This window comes from Anser anser (assembly GCF_964211835.1).
Source record: "Anser anser genome assembly, chromosome: 6".
Classification (NCBI taxonomy): Eukaryota; Metazoa; Chordata; class Aves; order Anseriformes; family Anatidae; genus Anser; species Anser anser.
The window spans coordinates 24,688,264-24,708,284 of NC_139726.1; the positions used below are offsets into that span (position 1 = coordinate 24,688,264).

Consider the following 20,021-nt stretch of genomic DNA (forward strand, 5'->3'; position numbering starts at 1 on the left):
TAATTCAAGCATCAAACTCGTAAGATTTCCATACCTACTTACAAACGTGTAACAGTCACCTCACAATTAAGATAAATACTTCAAGCCAGTTGCTTTAATCTTTGTATGTGTTTTAAACCCTTCTAATAAAAGTAATACAGGCCGTAACAGTTACAAAGATCCAGTAAGATCAACTGTTAAGTGATGCTAAGGTGCTGCATTTAAGTAGAATGTTCTACAGCTGTGGTTTCGGTCATTTTTGATTACACAGGATCCAGATAGTCTCTGGAAAAGTACAGTTTAAATGGAAAAAAGTTTTCTTTAAAGAGCTGAAATTTTCTCTTTGGTCCTTTCCTTTTTTTTTTTTTGATGGTCCTTTGGGGACACAGAAATTGGACTTGATGATCCTCATGGGTCCCTTCCAACCCAGATATTCTGTGATTCCTCTAAAAGACTGACTTTTGAGTCACATGGCTATAAACCAGCAACCAAAATTGATTTGGACTGAGTTTTCTCATAGTTTAAACTGCAACTGAAGCTAAAAATACTTAATAGAACAAGATCACATGAAAAATAAATACTGACACAGCTTCCTACCACGTGCTTCTATTCTATCAGAAAGGTCAACCAGAAAATCTTGTAGTGTGAAGGAAACCAGTCAGGTGTGCAGCAGACCCTTCTGTATTCACTGCATCTCCAAGTACAGGGATATCGTTGGTGATCTTCTGAACGCACAAGGTCTTGGGATCAAAAAATTTGTTCCTAAATAGCTGTTAACTTGGAGAACTAAATTCAGTAACGGGCCAGAGGTAGCTGTGCTGTATCTTTCCACATAATTTGGAACAGTTCCTATCTAGTTCATGTATTCACTATTTTGAGCAAATCAGCTTATCTATTTTTCTTCCTCTCTAGCCTTAAATCTTTTAATGTCTGTAATCAGCTAAAAAAAAGATTATTTCAGACTCCAACTATTTTTATTAATTTGTTGTTGTTGTTCCGGGGGAACAGAAGAAAAAGTAAAGAAGTGGAGAACGGAACTTGCACATGAAGTGAAAAACATGACTGAATGTGAAGACTCCAGAAGGACCTCTCCAGAAGGACCTACTGCTTGACTTTATAGCTTATTACAGTTTTGCTTTAATTATCAGCTGTTTGTATTTAAAAAATATTAATACCCATCTCTAGATTAAACCAGCTTCAAAGTAAGTTTCCCACAGTCTGGAGCATTGGAAAGGCTTTTCCATTTTATTCAAAACTTACTCTAAAAAAAGTATTAACTTTTTTTTAAAAAATCAGTCCAAAATAGCATGGAACCATTTAAGTACATATAAGGAGGCAGTTAGTAACTTCAGATTTTAAACACGTAATTGTACCAAGGTGATTGACAATCTCAGCTTCATTGGAGATGAGAAAGAAAAGTAATTTTTCTGTGTCCTGAAGGGGAAAAAAAAATATTTTCAAATTGTAAATGTGCTGTTTATGTGGTTAAAGCCATGAAATCATGTTTTTGCCTTCCCTCTCCCCCTGAAATCAGGGAGCATAACTTTTTAAAGAATAGCAACAGCTGTGGAGAAATAAGACAAAGCACACAAGTACGGCACAGTAACACTTGCATATGTATATATCTAAATTGGCGTAATTTGAGAATTCCCCCCAAAATGTTAGAGATGCAGGTGTGATAATGAAAAGTTTGTTTGCACAATATATGTTGGCATCTTAATTGCAATTTTTTCCTTGCTTCCAAAGCTGCCTAATCTCCACAAATAGTACTGAAGATCTACTGATATCCAGGTGAGTTTATTCCACATCTTCAAAACTACTGCTTTACAGGTGATCTATTCAAACAGTTGTTTCCCTTCCCCCTCCCCTTCTTTTTTTGGGTGTGTGTGAGGGAAAAAAAAAATCAATGGAGGGGAGGAATTGTTGGAAAACCAACAACACAGATTTTAATAACTATTTCTAAACATAAGAGTGGTGCTACATGAGACAGGATAAACAGGTAGATCCTTTCTCCAGAATCCATGAAGGAGTTCAAAGTCTGAAGGAACAGTTGTTTACAGACTGTTCATCCTTGTCTGTTTCAGGCCAAAAGCCTTTCCAGTCAGAAAGCCTGCAAAATGGATAGGGGAAGGGGAAGAAAAAAGGAAGGAAAAGTAACTCAATCCTTACAAGAAAATTGAGATTTGTTCTCATCTGTACACTTGGAGTGGAAAAAAATGATTTCTCCCCACTGTCTACACTGGCTAGTGAACCCACATTAAATCCAACAAATAAGAGGAAAATGCTGTGTGGATGTGAAATAATACCTCAGAAGCCATACTGATTCAACAGTAGCTTGTTAGCTATCTCAACAAGAAAAAAACAGAACATTAAGATGAAGAATGAAGCCTTTCCCTATGTGGTTGGGCATCATTTGGTCTTTCCCTATCCAAAAAGCTGTGATTTTTTTTTTTTTTTTTAAGTTCTGAAAGGCAGGAGGACAGCAATTTTCAAGAATTTGGAAAACAAATTGGTTGAAACTAAAAGCTGAAAACTGCAATAGCTAAGTTCAAAAATAGTTTAGATGTATCAAAATGGAGAAGTATGAAAAACTAACACAGTAAAGAAAAATGTCACAACCATAAAAATTAAAAACACAGAATGGACAGAAGCTGGTGATCAAACTGAGTGAGCTCATGATAGGAAAAGTAATAACACCAGAAGTTATGAAGGCATTTCTATAAGGAACAACTGAAAGTTCTATGAGGAACAACTGAAAGTTGGCCTTGGTCTGACCTCCAGAGACAGAAACTCCATCAGGAGCCATGGCAGCAACTCTGGATTTGTAGGTATTGTATCTAATGCTCCCTCTTCACCTCCTCCCATGAACTCAAGAGCGATCTTGAGATGGAGGCTTAAAGATGTTCATTTCATTTAAGTTATTTGCAGTGGGGGGTGGGACGGTTTGCAGAAACATGTGTTCTTGCATTTATACGAAGTTACTCTTATCATGGCTGATTCACAGCTGAAAGACTTGCTCTTCTACATGCTATTTCTGGATTCATGAGACTAGCACCAATCCACACAAAGGAAGTTAACAATTAATAGTAGTTCATATGTAGTTTACAGACTTGAAAGACTCCAGTGTTGAAAAGGGTCTTACAAGTCAAAATTTAGAATTAGCACTTGAAGTCCACTTGTGTAAAATACTAGCCACCCAGAAATTTTCACTTTTATATCTAGATTAAAACAGCACTTGCTGAACCCACAGAAAAACACTTCTCTTTACATTTCACACAGACTGGAATAATTTCCTAAAATTACTAATTTTCAGTACAAGTCATCTTGAGTAACTGAAGTTTTTTTCCTCCATCTTGTAAACATTAGCAGAAAAGATTCAAACATCTATATTCTGCTTGCACAGTGATTTTTGCCTTCTTGTCTGAAATACACATATCAGGTAAATATTCTGCCAACCTGTCATAGCATAAAATGAGGACAAAGCAGGAATTATAACTCATTCTTTTGTTCAGTGTAGGATAGCCAGTGATTTACATAAAAGCTAACTCATTTTTACCCATCTAAAAATCATTTTAACTCAAAATTGTATTTTTAAAGGAAATACTGAAAAACTGAGGCTTTAAAGGAACATTACCCTAAAGGTACCAGTTAAGAATTGATAGCTATCATACAGTGTACATTTGCCAGTATTAACACATTAAACAAAAACCATTAAATCGAATAAAAGTAAATTGCTCTTTTATCTTAGCTGTATTACATTTAACACCTTTCTAAATATTAGAGATTCCATAAACATTTACTACCACCTTCAGAATACAATGGTGAGAGAGAAACACAAAATCCGATTATGATTTTAGGCATAATAAACTTGGAATTTCTTTGTCTTACAAAAGAGCACTACTCTCAGGCTAAGTCCCTAGGCTTCGAACTAAAACCGAAAAAAAAATCAAGAGACGCATCATGGTGATTTGCCATAACTTAGAAGTGATACAGTTTACAAACTGAGAACTGAAAAAAAATACATGTAAGCTAAAGAAAGCAACTAAGAACATAAAAAAAGAAATTCCATAATTTATTTTGCACTCAAGTGGTTCTTTTTGTTGGTGGTGTTTTTTTTGTTGGTTGTTTCTTGTTTTGTCTGCACACCACCATGAATTCCAAACCTGAGGAGACACTGTTCCACTAGAAACCACTGTGTTCTGCTTCCAGAAAGAGGTGGCAGTGCCAACATTTGTACCCACATAATTTAAAATAACAAGAGGCTTCAACATACAAACACCAGAGAACTTTTCCCTAAAATATCATTTTTCTGATTTTTTTTTTAATCATTATGGCTTTATTTATGGAACTACAGGGAATAATATTGCTTTAAAGAGACATGATAAACTGGTTTGTCTGCTGGGTTCCTTTACTTATACTGAAGAATGCTTAAAAGAACTAATGCATCAATCTTTACCATTTATTAAATTAAAACATCCTTTAATACTATGCAATTCCAAAGAGGTCAAACCTATTACATAAGTTCAGAAAGGTTGCTAGCATTTACCTGGTACTCAATAAATTACTTTTCACCTAAGAATATCTATATTTCAAAGTGGATCAGGCAGCTTTAATGGCCAAACTGCAAAGGCACTCTAGTTAATGAGAATTTCCTTGTAGTATAATGCTGAACAACTATGCATCTACTGATATTATTGAAGAAGTTTTCCACTGTTCCAGACTGTAAATATATGCTCATTTCTTTTTTTTTTAATTAGTTGTTTGATTTGAAGTTCCTTGGGACAGCGAGCAAATTCAAATAAAAAGAAACTGTATTTAAAAAGGAACACCCTTCCCTTCAAGTGAATTGGCAGGTTAAAATAGACCAGCTGAAATAAAATAAAACAGAAGAATATTTAGTTATTGCAACACTTGTCAATTTGTAAAGTTGAGATGTTTTCTGCAAATTAACTACCTTCCCTGAAGGGGACATTTAAACACCAAGAACTAAGACCGCTATCTATAACAGCAGTGAAATCAGGAAAAGAATATCATTCATCATTTCAAGCATTCCCTTTTGTTTTTCTTTGGCTTGGGGAGATGAGAAAGTTGCATTTAATCCAAGACTCAAGAAGTTTGAATAAATAAAAGAACAGTCATTTAAACCTTGCCGGAATTAACTAGGTGGTAAAAAAGTGTGACAATGCCTGGCTAATTCTGCTTCCATCTATTTCTACGTTGGAAAAAAGGCAAGGGTGACAAGGAAGGAAAAATTTTCTAAAGGAAATCCTGAAACTAACCACCTGCATTTCTAAAACCACTTACAAAACAAAAAGGGTTATTCTTGAATGTCTGCTAAATTATCATTATTTTACTTATATGCTGCAACTTCATGACATCAGCTTTGTGGAGTTGAGTTACGGGCTACAGTGAAAAGTGCTAGATGCCAACTACAATAGCTTGGCTACTAGATAAAAAATGTTCACAGATGCTTCTGAAATATGATAAAGTGCTAGCCTATAATTTATTTCCATTACATATATCCAATAAATACAAGAAAGCAAACTAAAAATCCCATCCAAATATGCAGAAAGGAACAAGTTGAGGAAAACAAACTGTACCTGAAAGAAAAGCCAATTTTTTCTTCAGAATGGGTAATATTACTGACGCTTCCATTCTACTGCAGTTAATTTCCACAGCTCTGAAATACAAGAAATTGAAGTCACCAAGCAGGGAAAATCAACTGCAATGTTTCACTAGAAAGCACACTGGCCAAAGCACTTCTATACTCTTCTGAAGAAAGTGTAGAACACCAAAATCAAAAGTCAGCTCATTACATTTAATAAATTCAAAGTATTGTAAAAACTGAGGAAAAATAAATACTTACATGAAAAATGCGTAAGATTATAAACAAGCATATCTTCCTCCTCCTCATAAAAAAGAAAAATCAAAGCGGAATCTCAACCAAGGATACAGAAACAATTCATATAAAAGCCTTATTTCCCCAACTCCATTAAAGTAAAATTAATTTACATGTAAATCATCTTTTTGCTCTGTCATTCAGATATAGAAAGTGTGAATAAGATTGGTGCTCTCACCCACTTTTGGGTAGTCTACCTTAAATTACCGGGGATATTGTCATTAAACACCTTATGCCACATTTATGTTAGGACACTGTCGCTACCATGCCATTAGAAAGTCTTCAATTAAAGAAAAAACATCTAACAGCCAAAATAAGCAAGTCTAGCCTACAGATGGAAATGCTTCTGCTCTTTTTTCTGCTCTGTCTCCAAATCCCTTCTTACCTTCATCTCACTTCCATTGTGTTATAAATCGCTGTTCATTGTGATAATGCTTCAGTGTTTCATCGGCTATGAACAGGATGCTAGAACTACAACCTTGTCTTCCAGCCCACACAAAGCATCAACTGCCATCCTCCCCTAAGTATCTGAGTTCATGCTTGTTTTTACTATGTCCTATTGTACTACGCAGCACCACATACAGTGCTTTCCCCATAACAAACTTACTTCACCCAACTTTCGTCATTCATACCCTCCCATTACCCCTGCACCAAGATCAGTATCACAATTTTCAGATTCATTTATTCTTCCCAATTAGACAAACTTTCTTCAGAAAAGCACGTAGAGACAAATCTTCCTGACAAAACTGAAAATCCAATTGTGAAATAATTAAGACAACTTGCTCACATCCCCAAGAAAACCACCAAAGCACACTGTTTCTTTAGAAACTGGTTTGATACTCAAACACTACTTTCCACTCCCCCTCTATTTCTAAGTGTCACAAAAATGACATGCAAGTTATTCGGTTCATGAAATTTATTTGTAGTTAAAAGCACAGAGAAACATTTCATTTACTAGGCATAAACTTGTTATTGGTGTATTGAGTTTACTGGTTTTCAGAAAAATCTCAGTGCTGAAGTAAACAGATACATTTTGTGGTTGCAACGTACAACCAGAATTATATAGAATAACTATATTAGAAGTGACTTACTGAGTAAGCTAAGCAGCTGAAGGAAGTAAAGAGCTGGAGCCAATTCCAAACATTAGGATACAATACTAACTTAGACAAACCAGGTAGAGTTATTTCACAGAAATAAAAGGAGGAATTTTGACACAGACTGACTAGGGTTCTAGCCACACCAAAACCTGCAGCCTCAACACTAGTAAATGACAAGCTGCAAAAGAGCAGAAACTTTTAGGAAAAAAGTTCCTAGGGATGATGAAGAGTAAAAGCATCTCTAAGAATATAAATGGTAAATGTGAAACAATTAAAAAAATAAATTTGTATTTTCTCAAGCATGCCAGAGATAGTGACAAGTACCCAAAAAGATGCATATATGATTTAGAGAGGACTCTTGACTGAGTGGTTTTTAATCACCTTGGATGAATATGGGGTCCACATATCACGGACTCCATGGCAGACTCCATGGCAGCTCCACCAACCTCCACTAAGTCCGGATCTACATCTGGGAAGGTACACTCCAGTCCACCAGTCAAAACAGACAAAAGGCTAGGATACGATCATCAAGATTTAGCATCAGATTAGCTTTTTGTTGCTAACATTCAAACTGTGGGCCGTACTGTTTCTTGGATAAAATGATGCCAAAATATTTCAGGTGGCATTCACTGTGCCAAGAAAAACTGTCCATTATTTTTGTCAATTTATACTTTCCCAATATTTGACAAGCCTGCCAATTTACTACTTTATACATTTCTATGTATACATCTGTATTTGAAGATTAAAATCGCTGTCATAGTATTATTGCTGTCATATAATGCTGTCGGAGTCTTTTCTTTCTGTACTTGTGCCATGCACTTGGTTTCACTCAACCCCAAGCAAAACAGCACTCCTACAGTAATATGCAAGCACAACAACAAATGACTATCACTGCACATCTTTATCACACAATGATTTTCATCCTGAAAGAATGACCACCCACTCTTTTTAATACAAATAAAAAAAAATATTTACCATCTCATTGTGCACAGCAGCACAATGCAGTTATCTTGCACCTGAAGTCCACCCCAGCCCCACCGAGAATAAGAACTACAGACATTCATCCAGGCAGCAGTTGACAAATAGCATGCTGGCTTTCTTCCCTAGCTTTTTAAGAAAACATAAAAGCCATGGAAGAGAGACCTAAGAAAAGAAACAGAAGGCTGATCAAGGAGAAAACTTCACAAATACTTTATTTCCATACATTTGTCATGATGCTCCCACTGAGATAGTACTGAAAGTGTGACTGTTATTTTACATTAACTCCTACTGTGTAGCTCACGATCACCATCCCAGTGGGGAAGATCATTTTTGCTGTAGCTGAAAGGATAAAGCAAGACCCAGAGCTCCTAAGCATGTCTAATTTCAAAGAACATATATAATTAACTCAATCCTTACATGATTAAGTTAATTTCCTTCTCACATACCTCAAACCAGAAGGAAAAGAAAAATACACAAAACCATGTCCAGGCACAGGGCTTCAGACTGAGACCTGAAGCTCACCGGGCAATTCTGTATTTATGTATACAAATAACATCTTTCCTTGGAAAAGAAACAGGTAAGAGAATCAAGACTGTAAGCGATCTAGTGGAAGCGGAAAAAAAAGCCTCAAACAGAACACCCAAGGCAAAATATATTAGTTCGTTTTTGTTAAAGCAATGAGCTTCACTGCAGACAGAAAGAAGCCAAATAACTATTATTAGGAAACAAAAATATCTCAAGAACTTTTTACTCTACCTCCCTATTTTAATGTGTAAAGATTCTCAATGTTCATTCCATCCCTTAATTCAAAATCTCCATATTTAAGTGTCTTTTTCATCAATTATATAAAACATTTCACACATTACAGAAAGAAACAAACAAGTTCTGGCTCTTTCAGGAAACTGAGTCTCAAGACAGCTTGCACTTTAAACAATCACCCAGATAAGCATCCTATTAAAGCTTCCTGTATGATTCAGGCAAAAAATTGTGGGCTATTTGTTGCATAAAATACAAAACTCAAGAATGACTCAAGCAGACATTTTTGCCTCTCCACTACAACCATGCTCAAACCATGCTGTATGAGCAATTTAGCTTTGACAGTATTCATTTTTCTTTCTTAACATGTGGAACACACCTGGTAATGATTTTTTCCCTTTTTCTCAAGAGGGATTTCAAACTTATTACAAATGGCTCTGTATTATAATCAAAGAAGGCAAATTTGCACACTCACACTTCAGAATTTTCATACTTTCACATATGAACAAAAGCTTGCATCAGCTTAGTGATTTTAAGGAACACATTACTTCTCTGTTGTAAAAGCACCGATTTATTTCACATTCAAGTGCTGCTTGCTTTTCTGCCACAATAGTGGCACTGTCCACAGATTAAAATAGTTCGTTTGTTCAGCATTTCCTGAAACCAAAGGAAGTATTTTGTTCATTGAGAGTGGAGGGAGGTGAGTCAGAGCTATGACAATTTCAAACACCTAGCCTTTGTTCCATAACCTCTGGAAGTTTTCGATTACCTCTCTTCTGTAAGAGCTCTGATTTGTTCTATCTAGAAGAGAGCTCTCACAACAGCAGGCTATCACAACATGCCAGATAAAAACCTCCAAGACTAACAAAACGTTTACTGTCTCTCACTAGCACACTAGAGAATCTCAGGTTGAATTAAAACTAAGTGACATTTTTCTACTGGAAAGTGAAACAATTTCAAGCAAGTTGTCATCTACTTTCCACTGGTAACTGTCAAAGGTTTTTTTTTTTTTTTTTAAAAGTATGCTGTTAAAAAAAAGTATATTTAGTCCTATTAAAAAAAGTCTTTAACTTGTTTGGAAGAAGACAAAATGACAGTCTTAAGCTGACCTTCAAGCTTTTTATTTAGTATGAGGAAAGAATGATGTGATGCTCAGTATTGTAATGCTGTCTAGCTGAAAGCTGCAGACCCAGTGCCTACTTTAAAAATTAAAAGAAAATTTTTAAAAAATTAAAATTAAAAAAGGCACTTGGACTCAGAGAAAAAAGCTACACAGGAAAAACAAGAGCACTGAAGAGAACACATTTCACTTGCAGAAATACAAGTGCTTCAACAGGCTGCGTTTTATCATTCCAAAACAAAGACTAACTTTTATAATCCTTCATTATACAGATATGAAACAAGTTAAAGAGATTAAATCCATTTGCTCAAGGTCAGAAACAATCTAGAGTGCTGTATGTATACCTCCCTTCTACTCGGCATATGGTATTTTAATTGGCTAAGTTATAAAACTTGTGTGTACAGGAAACATGCTAAAAATAAAAAACACACCGAAGAATCTCAATGAACTCCTTTAGAATGACCTGGGCTTACAGGTTTTTAAATCAATACATGAAAGTTCACCTCCAACAACATATTTGTTCTTTTGAAGATTTCTATGGAAATACAGCAAGATTAAATCCAGACAATATTTGTATTTAAGACCTAAACATTTGAAAGGTGTTCCAGAGAAAGAAGAAGAGAAATATCTTCTCATCACCCCACAAAGTATAAACTAATTCTATCTGAGAATAAAATTCTCTTGAAGACATACTTGAATTAAATAGATATAGTTTAGGGGTAGGAAAAAGGACTGGAGAGACACTAAGTTGTCAAAAAAAATTATAGAACAAAAATGCAAACTATTTTAGGCTGCACTCCAATGTGAAATCAAATCATGACTAGGCAGGCTGCATTTCCTGTCATTTCTAAGCTCTGGAAAGCTAAGCTCTAGAAAGACTGTAAATTACTTTTTTTTTTTAATTCAAGGCAGTTTGAAATTCTAAAAATTCCTTTAAAAAAATAAAACATTCACAAAAAGGACCTACAATTAAAACTGTGTGTTAGTCAGAGTTAAAGTGTGTAATTCTGATGAATGAAGAATATCATTTGCTCTGTATACATCTTCAGTCTCCTACAATAAAACTAATCAAGTAAGAACCAATGATCAGACACTGTTTAAAAGCATTTTAAAAGTCTATTAAAGAGAGAGGGCAGATGAAGTTGAAGGTCGTGCACCAACCTGATGACTGGAAGTAAGATGCCCTGAGGATGCTAGAGCGAACCTCACTCTGCAATTAACAAATGTTTTCTTTCTAATCAATCCAATGGGAACCACTGGTAAAAACATCAGCAATCAAAATGAATTCAGGATCACAGAGAATTAATACACATGCAATTACTCAGAGCTGTTAGCACTGAAATATTCAGCACAGTACACAGAGCAAGATCCTTAAATTGGTTAGTCTGTTCATGAATACCTACTGCAAGTTTCAAAGAGCAGGTAATTTCACCATTTTCTCATCACGTATCAGACAATGCAGCATGGCTGGTCTGCTAAGCAGGACCAAAACTGAGAAAAAAAATCTGGTTCCCATTCCTTGTTCTGCTATGAAATATACATATGGCTTTCAGCAAGTCATTTATCCCTTTTAGTCTTCATTCAATCTCCCCATCTGTAAAATGGGGATGTTATACATTAGTCCCCTTTTTACAAGAGTATTGTTATGTTTAATTCATTAATGTTTTGCAGACTTGGGAGATTATAAGGAGTTCCATAGATTTGCCTATAAATAACCAGAGAGCAGATGGGCAGCTACATTCAAAACTGTAGCAGCTTGCAAGTCCAGGCACAAACAATATCACGAATAACAATAGATATTCTGAAGTACTGCAAAAACAAAAAAAGCCTCAATCATATAGGGTGAAGGTTTTTTTTTTTCTTTAAAAATCAACTTCTGAATTGCAGACCTTCAAAATTAACAGCTTCATTCCCTGAAACCAGCATGCAAGTTCTTTCAGACATTAACTTCAACCCACAAAGTATTAGCCCAAACAACCTGGATGAGCTTTAAAAAGTTCATCCATTCAACACAAATAAAATTCATGTGTGAGAGAGAAAACTGAATATCACGATCATCCAAGTAGATTATTATTCCACCTTCCTTAAAAGCTACATTAAAGCTATGCGCGAGACAACATCATAAGTAGCAAAAAGACAAGAAGGACACAGTATCTCCAGCACTGATACTTCAGGGCAATTTGAGAACACTAAACCTACCCAAGGAGTGAGAAAAGACTGTAAACATTCATTTGTTACCTTTGTCTCTAATTAAAGAGCACACAGAACTGGGTCACTCAGCTGGACAGTTTCAAATTCACCATAAAACCTGGTAGATGAACATCAGCTTAGGTACTCAAATGCAGATAACTAGCAAATCAGGAGCAACTACTTATTTATTTTTTAGTGTCAGAGTCTTTTAAGACCTCAGAAAAAGAAAATTTAGGGATGATATTTTTTTCCAACCATTTTGTTCAGTCATAAAATGATTATTCTTTTTGACCAAATCATCAGTGGAAAAGAGAAGGCATACTCAAATTTTACATTGTGCCTGATTTTCAAATTGTACCAAAAGAAATTATTCCCAATCTTCCACAAACTGTTAATTCACTCTAAGGGGTTAAAAAATAAAAGCTATAGACTCAGATTTCATCAGTATATAAACATATTTACTTTGAAAGCAAAACACAATCATACAATGCCAGTTACATTACAGACACACAATTAGTACTTTAACTCAGCAACTCGTGACAGCAGATAAATGCCAATTGGAAAACACGTCCAAATTTTGTTTAAATTTGTGTTAACAGTTTTGCCAAGCCATCAAAAAGCACGTTGTCACAGACATACCAAATTTAAGCTCAGAAAGAGTACTCAATTTCTCCTGCCCCATCTTCATCTGGACATTCAAGTCCTAACTTTCACACTTTGTCAATTAACTACAGCTAGCAACAAAATTTAAAAGAGCTGTCTCTAACAACTCCTTCCTCTATTTGATCCATCTTCCATATTCATTTCCCACCCTCTTCCTCCCCCTCAACATTCTGTGAGCAGTGAATAAATGATGACTGGCAAAAAGAAGTGATGAGCAAGTTAATGAATGGTGAGCAAGCAAACGGAGAACAAGTGAGTAAGAGCGGCTATGCAATCTAAGACAGACACTGTGCTCTTAAGTTTTAACTTTGATCTCTGTCAACCATTCATTTCACAGAATGAGAGCTTTTCCTCAGACTTGGAGCAAACATCAGAGGTAAAGAAAAGAAGGAAGGAAGAGCACAAACAATTTAACAAACAACCCACAGTTATGACACAAGGTACCTAAACCTCAGTCATCTCATAGAGTAAGGGCAAGCACGGGACTATGCAGCAATTAGCACTCTACAGGAACAGCACTTCATTGGATTTAAAAGTCACATCCACAGACAGCCTTACACCAACCCACAGAAACGCATGCGGAAGTCTGTAATACTGCTATGACATGTTATACACAAAACTATAGCTTGCTTGAGTTTTCTAACCTTTCCAGCCTCAGGCCAAGCCAAACACACATGGTACATGTTAAATTACAGCAGTTTCCAGGCTTCTTTAACCTACAATAGGAGAGAAAGTAAGTCTCAGGTTTTGGATGGATCTCCATATTTCCTTTTCTGCCACATCTACAGAGAGCCCTGGTGTTTACCTTTCTGTAGAACTCCATAGCTTGCTCTTTTAGGACGTTTCCCCAGGCAGCAAAAGACTCTGGTCTACCTTATTCCCTCCCTTGCAACAGGCAGCCAACACAGCAGAAGCTGCAGTCATCTGGAACAGTCCCAACGCACTTCAGAGCATCGAATGACCACAGAATAAGCAAAGTGAGGCAATTAGGGGGATGGCTTCTTCCATCCCTTCCTACTTCCCAATAGGTCAGTTGAAATGTTATGTTCAAAGCATAGCACAAACACTTTTTTTCCCCCCTCATGACACTTCCCTAATTACCACAAAAAACACAGGTTCAGCTCTTAAAAATGTTACTTAGTTGGAAACCATGTGGAAACATGACAAATCATATAGATTGCAAACTCTCACATAGAGATGGTTTGCGTTTCAGGTTGTAAAAATAAATAACTCATAGAATAATAAAATAAACTGACAGACTCCTACTCTAGCTCCCTCTACTGAAAAAAGAAAAACAAACCAACAGCCATAAAAGCTTGCGTGAAAGAGCTGGCCAAAACAAGTCCCTTATCACCAGTTCTTTAAATAACTGGCCAAAACCAGTTCGTGATGAAAGATCAGAGAGCTCTTATGCCTTCAGTACTTTATAAAGCTAACTAAATAGTAAGAGGAGAGGGATTGGACAATACCATAAACAGCTGTATCAAAAGACAAAGTCAAAAGACAAACAGCTGCACCGATGAGTGCAATTGTTGGCAGTCTAGAGCAAATGAAAAATAACTTTTCTCTGGGGGTGCCAGATTAGAACTTCTTGTTCCTTTTATAACATTTATGCAAGAAAACAATCTAGTTCTACAACTTCATAACAATACACATACTTGGCATTGGTTACAAGTACGTGCGACTCAGGCCCTCAGAATCACTTCTCAGCCCAGTATAACGTCACTACAATTACATGGAAGCAAAAAGAAATGCTCTTCTAAACTGACAGCCAGATAGAGTCTGGGGCAGGGGCCAAGGGGTTGTTTGAGAGGAAAGTCCAGTGGGGAACACAGACATAAGCAGAGCAGACAAAAGCAGTTATCCTTTTTAGGTGGAGAAAACTGAGCCTAAACAAAAAGAAAACAAAAGAGAGGCTAATAAAGAGACTGTTTACACATCTCTAAAACGTCGTGTTTGATATCTGACAAACAAAGTTACTAGCTCCAAAATAAGTCTGCATGTGGGCCTCAAAGCACTATGAACAATTTCCTCTGTATTTACAAATAATATATATGGGAGTGGCCTCCTTCCTCAAACCCCACTGCACAGCACAGAAGGTAGACACAATGAAGATAATTAAAATCCCTGCATAAGAAATACGTAAGTAATTTGAGAACTTTGCTAATCTTAACCAAACGTTAAAGTAAAATAGAAGATTGAAATATTCCAGAGTTGGGCCATAAATACTTTTCATGCACATCTGTAAGTTTCAAAATATTTCAGAACTACAGATTCATTGCTATACAAAATAACTGTGCTGGCCTTAAGTTACTGTGTGAAAGAAATAAATCTTAAATCTTTCCTTAAGTTGAACAGTTATCTTCAATTTTGTTCTCATGTGAAAAATCCTGAACATTACAGCTCCAAACCACAGGAGAACCTGACCACAGCAACCACCTGCAGTAACCACAGCACCTCTCTTCCATTCCCTCGCAATAAAACATAGTATTCCACCGTCATAAATAAATAGATGGTCACATGTTTCAGAGAACATAAAAGTCAAGCTCTCAAAACTGCTACCTGAAGCATAGGTATAACAAGTTCATGCATTTTCCACTGATACTATTTTCTAGGGCTGAATTAGAACATATCATGAAAGAATTTGCAAATGCTATGCTAGCATAGGAAAAACAGACAAGAGTAAGAGTATACATTAAGAGTACACTGATTTGAAACCATTGTTTCCATTAACACCCAATAACAGATAAGCCACAGCACCTTTCATCTATGTATTTGATGTTATCCCTAACCCTCTCCCTTAAGAATGTCCATTTATTCTCTCAAGTTCAGCCATACAGGCAATTTAATGACCAAAACATTATGTTAACATCAAATCCATTTATCCTACGCTTCCAGTGCCCTTTTTTGCCTTATTTTGTCTGGTCTATATTTATCCTTTAATGATACTTTCTAAGAACACATCTCAAAGTCAACTCTGCCAACACCATTGTCTATCTCTGCATTCTCATGTGCCTACTACATTTATCTCCCTTGAATCATTGCTGCTGCAAAGCCCTAAGTTATACCTTCACCACCTCTTAACTATTGCGATTTCCTTCTTAACAGGTTATGTCCTAGCATTCCAAACTTCAGTTTGTCCAAAATGCTGCAGCTCCTCTTCTCTCCTAGAAACAGGAAAACAACACTTCATATTCATTTTTACTTGTTTCCTTGTCAAGTTTAGTTTCTCCCATAAGGATATCCTCACTTCAAGATCTCTCATTCTCATTTAGTCTAAGACTAAGAAGACTTGCCAGTGGGTTATTCTACTTGCTCGAGTCTCTTATTTTTCTTCTGTACACAGGCTTATCATTAGCAGAGCAGCAACAATTTACCTTGATGCTTTTAGAACTTCTGTCCTTACTCTCACCTGCAATCACAGCTCTCTCTTTAGAATCCAGGTATCTCCATTCTTCTGCGTAAGCATCCTCTACATTTGAGAGTGCTGCTCTGAAACACTAACACTATGAGACAATAACACAAATTGCACTATTTTATAATGCCAAAGACAAACTGCAAACATAACTTCAGTATCTGAAGCTTTGGTTTAGTTATATCAGCTTTTAAAGATTTTACAACATCACAAGATGAAAAAACAAGTGGGTAAGTTAAACACAAAAGTAACAGCTTAACAAGGAGCTCGTGCAACACCAGCTGCAAAGATAGTTTTCAACACAGCATATTCATCAGCTTTATAAGACCCAAGTAAGTCATATGAAGTTTTTAACAATCTACTTTTCAGAACAGATTGATCTTTCTTACCATTGGAACTGGAATACACTGCTTTCTGTAGGCATTAAAGTTTGAGCTCCAGATCCTGGATACTGCAAGTTTAAATTTTAAAAATAAAAACGTATTTGACCATATTTTTAGACATGGATCCTGAAACTAAAATTTTATTTCCTTTGGGACTGAAAACAAGGGTTTATTAGAAAGCTATGTGATAAAGAAAACAACTTCTCCACTACACATTCACAAATACTTACTTATAAGCTAGGCATCCGACTTGAGTAGGACAGCAGGAATCCCATATTTTCTACCAAAACATATGGTAGACATCAACATTGTTTATAATTAGCATGCAATGCTCCTGAGGCAGCACCGGAAGCAGTGGGAAAGTAACAAGAACCAGAATCCCTGCAGTACACTTTCTAGCGGAGGTAATCTACACAGTGTTTTAGGCAAAAGGAAAACAGTGTGGGTTTTTTTTGTGAAAAGAAGATGAATGTATTCCTACAAACTAAGTTAACCAAGTTAAATACTAATATTAAGAAAGCAAATTAGAAATTGAACTCAAGATATAGTCCCTCTACATATTAGAAAATGCAGGATTAAGAGATAAGCATTAGATGAAAAACCTCAGCAAATGCTTCAAGATTTGCATGAAATGTTGCAGCCATGATCAAACTCCACCCAACAATAACATCCAACAACTCAAATCTGTGTTTATTGTATCACAGGTGAAGCCAATACATTGAACACATTTCCCGGGTTTTATATTTACTCAGCTGCAGCAGTCATTGCAGCACTCTCTCACAACACGAGTTCAGTTCATAAAGAGAGATATTACCAGAAATTTGCCACTCAGGCAAATACACCAGAAAGATGGAGAGAAGGCAATAGTACACACCCATAGATCAGGAACAAGAATATCAATAGCAAGTGCTCAAGATAGCTTGAGCAAAGATGCTGTGGAAGACCTGTGCCACCATTTCTTACCCCTACTAGATCATTGTGCAGGCTTTGCCTACTTTATCAGGAGCTGCCTACTATAAGTGTGCCTTATTTCCCCAACTACTCATTGTCACTGAGGGGGATACAATTATTCCTCTTCGTGCTCTACTCCTAAAAACTTCACCAGTTGTGTAGCATCATTAGTAAGCTCACCACTAACACATTTAGTCTCTTCCACAAGTACCTGCCATTCTCCCCCCTCTCAAGCAGCAGCAAACTAACACTGACCTGAAGTCTACCTTACTCCTTCTGCTGATGGCAAACAGCAATCAACACCAAAACCATGTGCACTTCCCTTCTTAGTGTAAGCTTTACTGAGCAGTATGATTCCGCAGCTAATTGGGAATTAGAGCCTATAATGCAAGTAGACATCAGGGTACTGTTTCTTATAAGACACTCAAAGTTTTCTTAATTTCTGTTTCTCAGAAAAGCAATGTTACAGACCATCTAAACTGTGAATAAAATATCAACTATTATGTTATTTTAAGAAAAACAGTTGGCTAAGATGATTTCACAGGATTCTTCAAGATGCAACAGCTTACGCTGTAAAGAATTGTGCACACTCCCCAGAGCCATCACTAGAAGCAACACTGTAGTTGTCTCTAGTTTTGTTTGTTTTGCTCTTCCCCACAAAACAAAGCACAAGCAGCAGGCCTCTCTGACCAAGCTTCAGTTCTACGCTGTGGTCCACCTTCCCCCTTCCATCATTATTAAGTTTGTGCTTGGCATGGACAACGTCACTAGGACTATAAAGAGACATACATTCAGAAAAACGACAGCCCTTATTAGCACACAAGTTCATCCCCATAGCTGTTCCTGTAATGTAATTGTGGTATTTGTTATTTACTGTGCACTGAACCTTATCAGACATCACGGAACAGGGAAGGGGAAAAAGCATTGCTTCCTCACCACAGTGAATTTTAATGAGGGAACAAAGTCAGCATCCAATCGTTAGGACAATGCAAACACCACAGTGCTAAGAACGCAGCGGACCAGTATTTCCTTTGGGATGAAGATGAAAGAGCAAATGATGAGAGCATCTATTAACACCAATCCGTGTAAGCACTGCCAGTTTTGCTTACTGAGAGGAAGAGAGAAATTCATGAAACACAGAGCCACACTGCAGCAATCCACACAAGTCTTAAACAGTTGCTTCCACGCAGTGACACACACAGTTTCAGAGCGCTTTAGAGCATCTCCTGCCCACAACCATCTGCCTGAAAGGCTCTATTAGTGGATATCACGAGACGCTACGGTTATGGAGGAAGAAAAGGCAAAATCGCTAGACAAGAGACCTGCCAAAACCCGAAGAAACAGCAACCACGGCTCTAAGCAGCCTCTGCTCCGGCCGTGAATCACCTTTCCCGACCAGGCAGCGCTTCCACGCCGAGGCAGCGCCAGGGCCGCGGCTCCCAGGGCGAGCCCTTAGGGCGGCCGAGGCGGCTCCCGACGGAGCCCCGGGCCGGGAGGGGGCCGCCGCCCTGCGGCGCCCGCACAAAAGCAGGTCCCGGTGATGCCCCAGGAGCCCCCCCCCCCCATCCCCACGCACCCCCGCCCCGCCGCGGCCCCGTCCGTAGCGCCGGGACGAACAATGCCCGGACCTGTTGCGCCGGTTCCCGCGGCCAGAGACCCGCGAGGGGTCAGGGAAGCGAGCGGCCAGGCAGCCGTCAGCTCGCCCGCGGCGGGCGAGGAGGCGGCGCCGCGCGGGGAGGCCGGGCGCGCAGTGCCCCCGGCCCCGCCGCCGGGCCCGGCCACCGCCGCTCGGCGCCCGGCAGGGCCGCGAGGCAGCCGGCCAGCCGCCACCCGACAGAGCTCCGCCGCCTCCCGGGGAACAAAGCGCGGCCTGGCCGCGGGGCCTGCGCCGCGCTCGGGGCTGCGGCGGGGGGGAGAGCCCCCGCCCGGGCGCCTACTCACCGGGCTGCGGCGCTCCGGGGGCCCGGCCAGGCTGGAGGCCGGCGGCAGGGCGGACGCGGGGCGGAGCCGGGACCCACCCGCCCGCTCCGGCCGGGCTCGCAGCGCCTCGCTGGGCCGGCGGCGGCCCCCGGCGAGGGGCGGGCGGCTCCGACCCCTCCCCTGCCAGCAAGGAGACGGTGGCTTGCCGGGGCCGCCCCCGCGCCGCTGCAGCCCCCGCCTGCGGGGCGCGGAGCCGACCGCCCCTGCCTCCTTCCCTGCCTCCTTCTTTCCCTCCCTCCGAGCCGCTGCGCGGGTCCCGGCCCGGCCGACAGCCGGCGAGGAGAATCCCCACCCCACCCCGGCGGCAGACAATGCGCGGCCGCCTTCCCGCTAGGGGGTGCCGAGTGCCGGCCCCGGCCCTTCGCGGCCGGCTGAGGGGGTGCGGCTGCATGGGGCGGGGCGCAGCGCTCCCCCGAGAAACGCAACCGTGCGAGGCACCCTGTGGTAAATGAGGTAGTGCCAGGCGTGCTGCCCCTTTCTCGTTAATTACTGAGGGCCCTTGTATGAGCTAGCCTGCGGGCGGCGTGTTGGACGCCAGCTGATTCGGGTCACCGCGGGTGAGAAGTGGTCTTTGATAACGGCATGGGCAGAGCCGGTATCTGCTACC

At 39.1% G+C, this 20,021-nt stretch overlaps 1 protein-coding gene across 6 annotated transcripts in view; it reads right to left on the bottom strand.

The window, feature by feature from the left end:
• SESTD1 (SEC14 and spectrin domain containing 1) overlaps window positions 1-19,820 on the bottom strand; it is a 53,943-nt gene extending 34,123 nt beyond the window's left edge. For 2 of the 6 annotated variants that reach the window (XM_083841352.1, XM_083841351.1), the window contains exon 1: window positions 19,376-19,820. In XM_083841352.1, coding sequence (XP_083697478.1) covers window positions 19,376-19,805 — 430 coding nt within the window. In that variant the 5' untranslated portion in view covers window positions 19,806-19,820. Of the gene's footprint in view, window positions 1-5,579; window positions 5,660-13,329; window positions 13,402-13,490; window positions 13,629-15,753; window positions 15,853-16,097; window positions 18,951-19,062; window positions 19,141-19,375 lie in introns of those variants that run through there. The other 4 variants (XM_083841353.1, XM_083841354.1, XM_083841356.1 and 1 more) reach the window with 4 other exon arrangements.
• Window positions 19,821-20,021: the final 201 nt, after the last annotated feature.